This window comes from Sciurus carolinensis, chromosome 5 (assembly GCF_902686445.1).
Source record: "Sciurus carolinensis chromosome 5, mSciCar1.2, whole genome shotgun sequence".
NCBI classification, from domain to species: domain Eukaryota; kingdom Metazoa; phylum Chordata; class Mammalia; order Rodentia; family Sciuridae; genus Sciurus; species Sciurus carolinensis.
The window spans coordinates 140728682-140741797 of NC_062217.1; the positions used below are offsets into that span (position 1 = coordinate 140728682).

The 13116-nt window shown below is 32.3% G+C and overlaps 1 protein-coding gene across 5 annotated transcripts in view; it reads left to right on the forward strand.

The window, feature by feature from the left end:
• Exoc6 (exocyst complex component 6) overlaps positions 1 to 13116 on the forward strand; it is a 185457-nt gene that overhangs the window by 52263 nt on the left and 120078 nt on the right. For 4 of the 5 annotated variants that reach the window (XM_047553573.1, XM_047553576.1, XM_047553578.1 and 1 more), the window contains exon 5: positions 3542 to 3587. In XM_047553573.1, the coding sequence (XP_047409529.1) occupies positions 3542 to 3587 (46 nt within the window). Of the gene's footprint in view, positions 1 to 429; positions 606 to 3541; positions 3588 to 13116 lie in introns of those variants that run through there. The other variant, XM_047553577.1, reaches the window with a different exon arrangement.

Sequence of the window (13116 nt, forward strand, 5' to 3'; positions counted from 1 at the left end):
TAATAATAGCATATAGTCATTATTTATTATGGGAATTTGATTATTTGGTGATTGCTTCCCAAGAAAGCCTTTGATTACCTATCCTATTCACTCTATTTCCTGAATTTCCATGATTTTCTTCTTTTATAAGGCCCTTGTTTGATTATCTGTTACACCAGTCTCCTAGAACAACTGTTAGCTCTGCATTTCCTCTCTGCCTCCTTTGCCATCTGTCCCCTCCAGCCCCCTGGCCTGTCCATGATTTTCCCCCCTCAGAATACTTTCCCATGCCGAGAGTGCCCTTTGATTACATTTTCTTTGCCTGATTTGCCTAATTTTCTTACCTCTAGTTTTCCATCATTTTCCGTTTGTCACATAACAGGTTGGTTTTGCTTTGCTCACAATCTCATTTTGCTGATAAGGTAAGAAAATATCAAAAGTGTTAGGATTTCTCCCTTCTTGCTTTTTCTCCTCTATTTTAGAAAGACTTAGTTTCTGGTCTCTCTGTTAGGGCTCAGATATTACTGGGACATCACATAAATTCTGAAGAAACTAACCAGTATTTTCTTTACCTGGACTTAATATACTTTAAGTTGGAAGCATCCTGTTCAAACAAAAGGAAGCAGGTATATGCCATTTTTTTTCTTAATATTATAAACTAAACTTGTGTCATTGTCCCATTCGACTTATTTATTCATTTTTAGGAAGGAACCTAAACCTATATATCCAGGGGAATAGAATGTTTTGTATAATATTTATATGGTGTAAATTTAACTTAGAATACAAATTATATTGTTAAAACTATCGACAGATTTTATTGGCTAAAGGAATTATATTAGTTTTATCACTTAAGGCAATAGCTTTTCTTTTTTTGGAATCAGTGAACACCTACTAAATTTAATCTTTGATGGACCAGAGATATTTGCACATTAACTTTGAGTAAATAAAATGCCTACTTATAATATTAGGTTTCAGGGTTGAGAAACATACTTCTTTATAATGATATTTAATAATATGTTTGCCACTGTGTGATACATTGTCACAGCCATGAAAACAACCCCCTAAGATTTATGCGTTGTCCCTTTTTAATTTAGATAATAAGCCTAAAAATTGGGTGTTGATGGAATGAGAAAGAGCTGAACTCAGCTTATTCTGCTAGTGAGCTATTCAAACTAGAGAAATAAGGGGAAATAGAGGTTAAGTTTTTGTTATTGCTACTGTCTGCTTTTAAGGCCAGACAGCATGTATAAGTTCATGTAAATATTGTGTTCTGAATTGCAACATCCAAAATGACCACATTTCATTGCATAATTGCTGCAGATTTTAATGCCAATTTTTTTTTCAAAACATTGGGGTGTGATCATTATGTGAAGCTTCTTAAAATAATAAATTGTTGCTTGTATTACTTCCAAATCATTTATTACTAAACTGTCTCTGGTCCAAGATTTTTAGGTTGCGCAGAACACTTGAGAATATGTGTTAAAATTGAATAGTCCAAATTGACTCTTCATGAATTTCTTCATGACACTTTAGCCAGTTTAGTAAACATTTTTCTGATCTGAAAAAAGAAGTTAACTTATTAGTTGTTATTGATTTGTGCATTAATAATCGAAATAATTACACTTGAGAAAATTTACTACAGTGTTGTGAAGTGTAAACTTACAAAATTTAATCATTTTGCATCCGAAAATTTTATGCCTGCTATCATTGATTTCGTTATCTGACACACTGTCCTCAGTGCTACTCATATAAGATGTATTTAATACATGAGTACTGTAGCATTCTAAACCAGCTCAAGTCAGCCTTCCAAAATATACTGACAATTTACAAGTGCTGAGAGTTCTAGGCTCACGGCTTTCCATGTGAGAGAAGACAAATGGCACATCCATATACCACTGGCGAATACATTTCTGTTATGTTTACCTTTTAAGCAGCATAATAAACAGAATTTAGTCCATGGAACGATTATACTGTGAAAGATTATTAACCAATTTTTGGACTGAAAAAATAGGGTCCAACTATTATGCAGTGAAATACAATATCTCCTTTCCTTTGTCCCTTCCTTCTAAATATCAAATCATAAATATTTTTTTTGTGTGTGTCTGGTGCTATGGTAGGTAATGGAACTATAAAGTTGAAAATGACATTTTCCTAGCTTTCAAAGGATCCTACAATCTAAAGTGAATTAAGACAACTAAGTCATCAATTACAGTACAATTGCCTAGCTAGTCCTTGGTTTTGGAGGAGTATGAAAGGGTATAAGACATAGCATAAATAATGTATTTTCTTGTGGATTAGTTTTATTTGATTATTTTTGAAGAAAGTATAATTGTTATATGGAAACAAAGTGAAAATAATGAGGTAGGTGTGAAATTTGTATGAATTATTGAGGTAAAACAAGAGACTTAAAAAACAGTTTATACTGTTGCAGCAGGATCTGACACATGTTATGTGTTCACTCTAATACTTTGGTTGGAAAATTTGAGAAATATTACATTGCCTATAGGGGCAGAGGGTCCTTTGAGGCCAGAGTTAGGGAGGCTCACTGTAGCCACCATTGTAGGTCTGATTTTTTTTTGATAAGTAAATAATATCTTTTGTAAACTTGTAGAACCCGGGGTGTAGCCATATGATTGTAGCATATCTGAGAAGAAAAATGTTATTTAGGGTCTAGGAAAATATTCGTTGGTATGATGAGCCAATAGTAATTTACAGACTTACTTTATACTTTGAAATTCTCCTAAAGTTAAATGGTTATTTACATGGTTTCAGTAAAACCTTCATGGTTATAGTATGTCATTTTTTTGAAGCTTATGACAATTTTATTGAATAATTGCATTTCTGTGCCTTAATAGAAAGAATAAAATGAATAAAGATGCTTGTGTTTATTTCTTTTCTTTCTTTTTTTTCAGAATTATACACTCCCATTTATTGATGCATTATAGTTGTATATAATGATGGAATTTATTACTTATATGTGTAATGCACATAATATGCTATATTTATTTCTACCTTTATTGTAACTCACTCTTTGCTGTAAGCATTTGATGTTTTTCTCTCTTCATAGATTTGGTGTAAGTTTTTGTGTATGGTTAATTATAACACAGTTGTGTTATTTTGTTTGGTATGTTGTGTCTGAATCAATGAATCTTAGTTGAGAAAGAAAACTTAGTTCTCAAATAACTAAAGTCCAAACTTCTAATTCCAGATCATGGAAGAAATATTAGATATTTCTGAATAGGATAATTTTTACTAGCTTAATATCTCAATTATAGGTGTCAACATATGCAAGTGTTCCAGTTCAATGTATATATGTGTATATACACAATGTGTCATACATATATAAAATGTTCAATGTATCTCTTATAGATAAAATGTTCAATATATGTGAAAATTAAAATACTTTTATTTACTTTGGAGCATATAACATTAGAAAATATTAAGCTAATTCAATGTAGAGAAGTCTGAGTTTGTAATGTATTCTTGTCTGCTTTAATTATTTTAATCTCTCAAAATACTCTTTTTTCCATTTTAAAAGCTAAAATGTTATTTTTTAATGCAGTTCTGGAAATGTACAGTAAACTAAAAGAACAGATGAGTGCAAAAAGGTGAGTTGTTTCTTTCCTGTTTTTAAATATATGCTTTTTTCTATTACTGAAAGAACAGATAAACTTACCGTAAATTATAGTGAATTATGTGACTTTTACTTTGTACCTCACATTAATCTTTGTTTATGTAATTTGCTTATCAGGATCACACAAGAAAGCAAGTTTTTTTACTTACTTATGAATATTTGTTCTTTGTAAGTGATATCAAAGATTGATAATACTGTTAAAGGATAAATAGAGAACTAAACAGGAATGAGAACATTTTTATTAACGCCCCAGCATACTGATACTACATACAATCAAGGGCTTAAGGGCATAATGTGGAGTGAAAGCAAAGTGCTGCAGTTTTGACAATCAGGGCTATTGTTCACATTCTGTTTTATAAAGAATTGAATGCATAACAATTGAAAAATAAGGTAAGTCATTTATTGATTGCCATTAGAGCATTAGATATAATGATGTTTAAAATGTTTTAAAATGAGCAATTTTTAAAGTAACATGGAAAAGCCAGAATAAATAAGACACATTTGGACTAGGAAAATATTTCTTCTTGGTTTATTAATAACCATTTCATTATCACAGCACATTATATACAAATCTATGACCAAAGATTTATGTATGCTCTGCTTTATGGTGCTACACATTGAAATTCATTAGGCTTTACCAGTTGGTATTAGTTATGATTTTTCCTTATTAGTAAATAAGACAATATAAATTTAGTTTGTGTGTATACTATTAATATAGCCTCTTTTTTCTGTTGCACATACTCATATTTTAAAGATTCAAATAGTAGTTTTATGTGTTTGCTGCAAAAAACAAAAAACGAAACAAAACAAAAAACAGGCATCACCTTCCCTGTTTTCTGTTTACCATTCCTCCTTCATAGGGGCAAAAATTTTATCTTTCTTTTAAAAAAATTTTTTTTTGTAGATGGACAGAATACTTTTATTTGTTTATTTAATTTATTTATTTACTTACTCTTATGTAGTGCTGAGGATTGAACTCAGTGCCTCACATGTGCTCGGAAAGCATTCAACCACTGAGCCCCAGCCCCAGCCCCCAATTTTATCTTTCTTAACTGATTATTTTGACATTTAGATTTATGTTTTCAAATAACTAAATTTTATTATTGCCTTACTATTTTCCAGTTTAGGGCATTATTTTTTCAATAATATACTCTGATATTTATATTAAAATGTTTTCAATTATCTGCCACATGTCTCATATCTTCTTCCCTGAAAACATTATTTGGCATGTATTTTCTATTTCTTTTAGTCTAGAACAGTCCTCCTGCTTTTCTTTGTTTTTCATGAAAAAGTCCAGGTCAGTTCTTAAGGATCGAAGCATTTTGGATTGTCTCTTTATTTTCTCATGATTAGATTCAGGATAAATGTTTTAGGCAAGAGTATGATTTAAGTTTTAATTGTGTACCTCTTCATTGTATGACATTAAAAGTCATTTACTATCAGGTTGTTTCTAGGTTATGCTGAATTTGATCATTTGGTTAGGGGACTAACTCTCTTTTGGAAAGGTATATTTTTCTCTTTGCAATTAATAAGTAATCTGTGAAGTGGCACTTTGAGACCTGTTTCCTAATAACCTTTTATCTAATGGTTTTAGGATTCTTGCTTTAAACAGTTATTATACTGAAGTTATAGTTTCTTTTTAAAATGTTATCAGTCCTTTAACATTTATTAGCTGACTTTTTCATATAAAGGACTTTCCTTTTTATCTCTCTTTTCGTTGCTTCTGATAATTGCTGTGGATTTATGGGTGTTTAAAAATAAGTGTCATAATTTATTAATGCCATTATTCTATTTGATGCACAGATTGTTAATAAATTTTGCTAGAGAAACCCCTCAAGCCAGTTTTTGTGTCCTTCTATGTCTTTGTGTACTTTCATTTGTCATACAATAAGATGTTCTAGCCTCTCATTTTATTTTTCTTGCTCCAAATCTGGAAACAATTCTCCAAGGCAACTTGGCTTCTTTTAGTCAGCAGTAGTCTTTAGAAATTAAGATCTGCGTGTAAGATGGGCTCATTGCCGCCCCCACCCCCGCAAACACACATATATATACAGACAGTGCCCCCCCCATCTCATTCCCTCTGTGTTCCAGGATTTTGAGTGAGAAGTTTGAAAATTACCATTGCCATTGAGAAATTTAAAGTCTGAAGTCATTGTGATTTCTCCTTCATCTGTGACCCTTTTTCTTATAATGTACTTTGGTATAGGTCTATTTACTTCCATTGTGATGGATACTTGCAGAGCCTCCTTTTAACTTTAGAAACTATCTTTCAATCCAATAATGCCTTTAAATGCTAGGAAATTTACTTGAATTATGTTTTTCCTTCTACTTTCTGGATTTTTTTCTCTAGGACAGGTATTAGTATTCAATCTTCTAGATTAGGTCTCTACTTGACCTTTTAAAAATCTCATTGTGTCTTTATTTTTTCTATGCAGTTTCTTCATCTTTATCTTTCAGAGATGATGCTGGTTTTTTTTTTTTTTTTTCCATTCTGCTGTCTGATTTTTAATTTTTAGGAGGCCTTTTCTCCCCCCACTCCCACATACCCCATACTGGAAATCAAACCCAAGGGAACTAATTTTTGATCTCTAATTTTTTAATTTATTATTATAGTGTTTTCTCTGAATTCTGAGATTTCAGATATGCATTTTCCTTACATAATATGTTTCCTCTAAATTTTTAATATTTGTTTTTACTCTCCCTTTCCTGTTACAGGTATTTCTCAGATGTTTGGTAATTCTGTGATTGATTACTTATATTAAAATGTGATATATATAACAAACTGATTAGAAGCTCTGGGAGTGTTGGTGGAATTTGATTGTGAATTTTACTGTAAGGTTATTTGGTTGGACTCTAAAGCTGGGAAACTTCTATCATTAATATCTCAAGGTCTTTCTGCTGGGTCTTATTAGATTCCCCAGAGGAAACTTCCCCTGTCTTATGTCTAGAGGGTAAAAAAATCTCACTGCCAGCATTCTGGGATTTCAGTTGAGGGAGAGGACGTCTAGTGTACATGTGTTCTACTAACCTTCTTGTTTCTGGACCAGTACTATGATACTAAGTCTTGACTGGTGCCCCCTAATCAGAGATTGTTTTAGTCTCCTTAGCCTTTTCCAGAATGGGTGAAGGACAGTTACTTATAGACTTGGAGTGGGAAGAGAATTTGGAGTCTGCATCACATTTTCAACCGCCTTCCTTATTTTTCTTATTTAATTTTTAAAGCAGATACATAAAGATTGTACATGTTTATATATTACCATGTAATGTTTTGATACATATATATATGTATATATATATATATATATTATATTGTATAGTGTTAAGCCAGGATAAACCAGGATAAATATATCTATCTCCTTAAAACATTTATCATTTCTTTGTGGTAAAAACATTCAACATATTCCTTATTTTAGTCTTCCTTTCTCTCCTACTTCCAGAAGCAGTGGGATTCTTATCTATTCCTGAGTCTTTTGCAGATTCTACAGAATAAATTAGATTATTCTTGGCTTCTCAACTGTTGACTTAAGATTCAGTTTTCTCAGGTCTGCTCAGTTCTTACCACTTGCCTATCAGTTTTCTAGCTTCTAAAATTTCATTTTTGTTTTCCTTTTCTCTCCATTGGTATGGGCTTGTGCTTAAAAAAATCCTTTGTTCATTGATATTTCATAAAGGAGTGAAAGTGAAAACATGTATTCAATTTGCAAACTTATTGTATTTTAGTACTCCATTTTCCTTGCTTTCATTTATGGTGCCTTGCCATTTTGTTGTAAAGGTTAAGTATTTATATTGGATAATAAGGTAGATAACAGACATGGACAGATTTTATTCCTGCTAGTCAACCAGAGATTGCAAACTCATGACTTGTAGAGTCAAACACTCACAGATGTATTTACTTTAATTTATAGAGCATTTAAAAATTTTTTAGTAGTTACTATCACTTCAAATTTGTTTTTTAAAAAAGTCTAAATTTCTATTCAGATGACTTCCTAATATGAATGTTATATCTTAAGCTCAAGCTTACTTTTCTGATTCCTTTTGAATCTTTTCACTTGGTTGTTTCACTCTTCATGTTCACCATGTCTGAAGTAGGCTTAAAATCTTTGTGTATTTTGGAGCTTGGCTTGTTTTCTGTCAAATGTGTTATAAATATTTTCTGTATGTAGAGTGCATTTTTTTACTTTTTAATTTTTTTGCCGAGTAGTTTTTCAGTTGACTTTTTTAGTATAATGTAAACAAAAATGGATGGATCATAAATCTGCAATTCCCTGAATTTTTAATATGCAAACACACCTGTGTAACCACCAAGATCAAGACATTGAATGTTATTACTACTTGAAAAGTTTTTGCCACCCAAAACAAGACATAGAATGCTTTCATTACCCCTACAAAGTTTCCTCACCCTCTTTCCAAACAATTCCTTCTCCATGGTCTAATTTCTATCACCATAGATTAGTTTTATGTATTTTTAGAATTAATATAAATGGAATCATTGTCACTCCAGATAATGTTTTTTTGAGCTCTGTTCTTGCATATTTGTTTCTTTTCATTGCTGAATAGTATTCAGTTCTAAGACTTTGTTTCTTAGAAGAATTCACCAGTTCATTGGTTCTTGGGTTGCCTGAAGTTTTGGGGTATTGTGAATAAAACTACTGTGAAATTAGTGTCCAGACCTTTTTGTAGGCATATATTTATATTTCCCTTTAATAAGTATATATAAGTAGAATTACTGGAGTATAGCACAGATGTATACTGTGCTTTATAAGAAACCATTAAATAGTTTTCTAAAATAGTTGTACAAATCACATTCCCACCAGCAATGTGTGAGAATTCATTTGCTCCACATCCTTGCCAACATCTGGTCAGTCTGTTCTAGTTGAGTCATTTTGGTAAATGTAAAATAACATCTCATTGTAGCTTCAGTTTGCATTACAGATGTCCTTATGACTGATGTTGTGTTTCATTTCATTGCTATTTGGTCATTTTTGTATTTCCTTTTGTGAAATGTCTGTTTAAACTCATGTGTGTATATATCTTGGTAGCACTGGGTTTGAACACACGGGTTCTTTACCATAGCTACATCTCTAACTCTTTATTTTGGGACAGGGTCTTTCTATATTGCCCCTGCTGGCCTTGAACTTGTATAACTCTTGCCTTAGCCTCCCCAGTAGCTGGGTTTTTGAGTGTGCACTACCAGACTCTGCTCTTTTTCTTTTTTTCCTTTTTTTAATAATAGAGTTTATTTTTAGAGCAATTTAGATTAATAGGAATGTTGAGCAAAAAGTACAGAGTTCCCATATATTCTCTGCTTTCTCCCATGCACAATTTCCTTATTATTAACATCTTGTTTTAGTATGGTACATTTGTTATAATCAGTGAACTGGTATCGGCACATTATTATTAACTAAAGTCCATAGTTTATGTTAGGGGGGGTTTCACTCTGTTGTATATTTCTATGACAAATACATAATAACATGTATTCACCATTGCAGTACTATTCAGAAGCATTTCACTGCCTGAAACATCCCCTATTCTCCATCTTTTCTCTATCTGTTCCCTCACAAACCCTTGCTAGCCATTGACTCTTTTCATTTCTATAGTTATGACATTTTCCAGGATTGAGAGTTGGAAGCACACAGTATATTACATGTTTAGCCTGTTAGTATGCATTTAAGGTTCTTTTATGTCTTCTTATGACTTGATAATGCATTTTATCACTGAGTAACATTGAATTTTATGGATGTACCACAGTGTTTATTTTGTCATCTATTGAAGAGCATTTTAGTTGCTTCCAGAAAATTAATGTTTATAACAGCTTTATTCATAATTTGGGAGTGATTGTGAATAAAGCTGCTATAAACATTAATTTTCAAGGGTGGGCATGGTGGCACATGCCTGTAATCCCTCCCAGCATCCCCGGAGGCTGAGGCAGGAGGATTGAGAGTTCAAAGCCAGCCTCAGCAAAAGTGAGGCGCTAAGCAACTCAATGAGACCCTGTCTCTAAATAAAATACAAAATAGGGCTGGGGATGTGGCTCAGTGGTCAAGTGCCCCTGAGTGCAATCCCCAGTACCCCCCCCCCAAATTCATTTTCAGGTTTTTATGCACATAGGTTTTCAATTCATTTGAGTAAATACCTAGGAATGCAATTGTTAGATCATAATGCTTTATCTTCTTTGATGAGTTGTCAGTTTAAATTTTTGCCTACTTTTTAATTTGGTTGATTGTATTTTTATTATTAAAGTTAAATACAGTAAAGTAAAAGGTTGAATACAAATCCTTTATCAAATATGGGTTCTGAAAAATTTTCTCCCATTCTGTCGCTTGTACTTCCATTTTCTTAATAGAGTCTTTATGGAGCAGAAGTTTCTAATTGAAATGAAAACCACCTTTTTTTTCCCCCATAGATTGTGCTTCGGTATTATTTCTAACATCTCATTGCCAGAACCATGGTTACTAGATTTTCTCCTATGTTGTATTGTAGTGTTAGAGTTTTGTATTTTACATTTAGATCTGTGATTCATTTTGAGTTAATTCTTGTGAAAAGTGAAGGTCAGTGGACTTATTTATTTACTTATTTGTTGCACATGGTTCTGAAATGACTACACTTTTCTTTCCTTTTTTGACAAAGGTCATTTGACTGTATTTGTGTGGGTGTATTTCTGTGCTTTGTATTCTGTTCCTTTGAAATATTTGTTAATCCTTTCACAACACTGTCTTTTCTATTAATGTAGCTTTATATTATATCTTGAAGTTGAGTAGTGTTAGTCTTTTGACTTTGTTCTTCAATATTTTGTGGCTATTTACCCTTTTATATAATTAGAATTTGGTTGACAATATCCACAAAATAAACTGCCAAAGTTTTTTGTTTTTGTAATGCTGGGGAGCCAACCCAGTGCCTCACACATGCCAGGCAAGTGCCCTATCACTGAGTTACACCCCCAGCCTTCTGCTGGAGTTTGAATGTGATTGCCAAGATGAAGTTTGGAAGAATTATTATCTTGATAATGTTGAATCTTCCTTCATATGAACATGGAATATGTCTCCATTTATTTAGATTTTCTTTAATTACTTTCATCAGTTTTGTAGTTTACCTCACACAGATCTTATATATTTTTTTTAGATTTACTCCTAAACTTTTCATTTTGGGAGTACTAGTATAAATGGTCTTGTTTTTAATTTCAAATTCTAGTTGTTCCTTTCTAGAAAGGGTTTGTTTATAAGCAAAGCATTTAACTTTGTGTATTAACTTTGTATCCTGCAACCTTGTTATAATCAAGTATTAATTTTAGAATTTTTTTGTCAGTTGTTTGGAATTTTCTACATAGACAATCATGTCATCTACAAGGACTTTTCTTTCTTTCTTCCCAATATGAATACCTTTTATTTCCTTTTCTTTATATTGCCATAATTACTGCTTCCAGTGTGATGTTGAATAGAAATGGTGAGAGGTGACATTTTTTCCTTGTTTTCAATCTCATGGGGTAAAGCATCTTGTTTCTTGCCATTAAATATGATGTTAGCCTTATATGATTTCTCTTTTTATAGTTTGTTAAGGCATATTTTGTAGCTCAGAATGTGGTCTGTCTTGGTGAATATCTTATGTGAGCTTGAAAATGTGTATTTGGTAGTTGTTAGATGAAGTATTCTATACATGTCACTTTGATCCAATTAATTGTTGGTACTCTTTGATTCAGTGTATCTTTATTAACTATCTGTCTGCTGGATCTGTTAATTATTATTAGAGGGGTGCTGAGGTCTGTAACTATAATCATAAATATGTCTATTCGTTTGTGCAATTCTGTTGACTTTTGCCTTCCACCTCTCTTTAGTAATGCTGAGGATTGAACATAGGGCCTTGAGTGGGCTAAGCAGGCACTCTAACACTAAGCTATATTACAGTCCTATCTCACGTGTTTTTTATGGTAGTCATGTACATAAAAGGATTGTTATGTTTCCTTGGAGAATTGACCATTTTACCATGATGCAATTCTTCTCTTTATCTCTGGAAATTTTCCTTGTTCTGAAGTTTGCATTATCTGAAGTTAATATAGCTATACTATCTTTCTTTTGATCAGCATTAGCATAGTATATCTTTTCCATCCCTTTATTTTTAATCTTTTTGCGTCTTTATTTTTTTAGAGATATATAGTTGGCTTATCATAAGGCTTATAGAAGAAGCATAGGATATCTTCATAATCCATGGGTAAGGAAAGATTTTTTAGATAAGTCACAAAAAAGTTACCAAAAATTGCTAAATTGGATTTCAAAATTTAGAATTTCTGCTCATCAAAACACATCTTTACTTTGTATAATGTATAAAATGATCACATTGTATCCCACAAATATGTAAAATTATGTATCAATTAAAATAATAATTAAAAAGAGGCTTTTTATGAACCAGGGATTGAATACTGGGGTGCTTTAACACTAAACCACATCCCCAGCCCTTTTTAAAATTTTATATAGAGATAGAATCTCACTGAGTTGCTTAGGTAAGTTGCTGAAGCTAACTTTGGACTTGGGGTTCTCCTGCCTCAGCCTCCTGAGCTGCTGAGATTACAGGCATATGCCACCACACCTGGCTAAAAAGAGATATCTTTAAGAAAATTAACAAATAAGTCACAGACAAGGAGAAAAATTTTTTTATCCTACTAGGGATTGAACACGGGCACTCACCAACTGAGTCACATCCCCAGTTCTTTTTTCTTTTTCTTTTTTTAATTTAGAGACAGGGTCTTGCTAAGTTGCTTAGGGCCTTGATAAATTGCCGAGGCTGTCTTTAAACTCACTATTCTCCTGCCTCAGCCTCCCAAGCCACTGGGATTACAGATGTGTGCCACTGTACCTGGCACAAGGAGAAAACATTTATAGTATGTTTTCTGACAGATCTCTTAACCACAATATATAAAGAACTTCTATGAATTTATAATAAAAAGACAAAAAAAGATTAAAAACAAGAAACTTCTAGTTTCTTGTCTGTGAATAGTTTGGATGTCATTGCTCCTGTCCTCATTAAAAGAAAAATTAAAAAGTGAAGTTAATGAAAAGTAAGCAACTTTCCTTAAATTTACCGGAGAATTGAGGTCACCAGGTAAACTAATCCCCGTAAAACTGGAGAGACAGGCAAAGATAGAATATTGCATTGTACTGGGAGCAGAATTCACTGTTGGTGTCTGGTAGCAACACTTAAAAGGTGATTAAGCATGTATTAGTTTGATAGGTGGGGGGATTCGCACATATTAATTTTACTTTCTGGAGCCATACTAGATTCTCAAGGTGAAGCCTGGAGAAAATTTCAGAAAGAGGAGAAAAAAAGTAACCAGTTTGAAATAGAGTACCCTGTTCTCTTTAACAAAATACTTTGGCAGAATTTTGATATTAATTCCATTACCTTAATATGCGTTGAGCCAACAAGACCTTTGATTTCTTCTTTTTTTTCTTTATTTCAAGCATTTATTATTGTTTGTATTCTTTTTTTTAATTTATTTTTATTGTAAACAAATG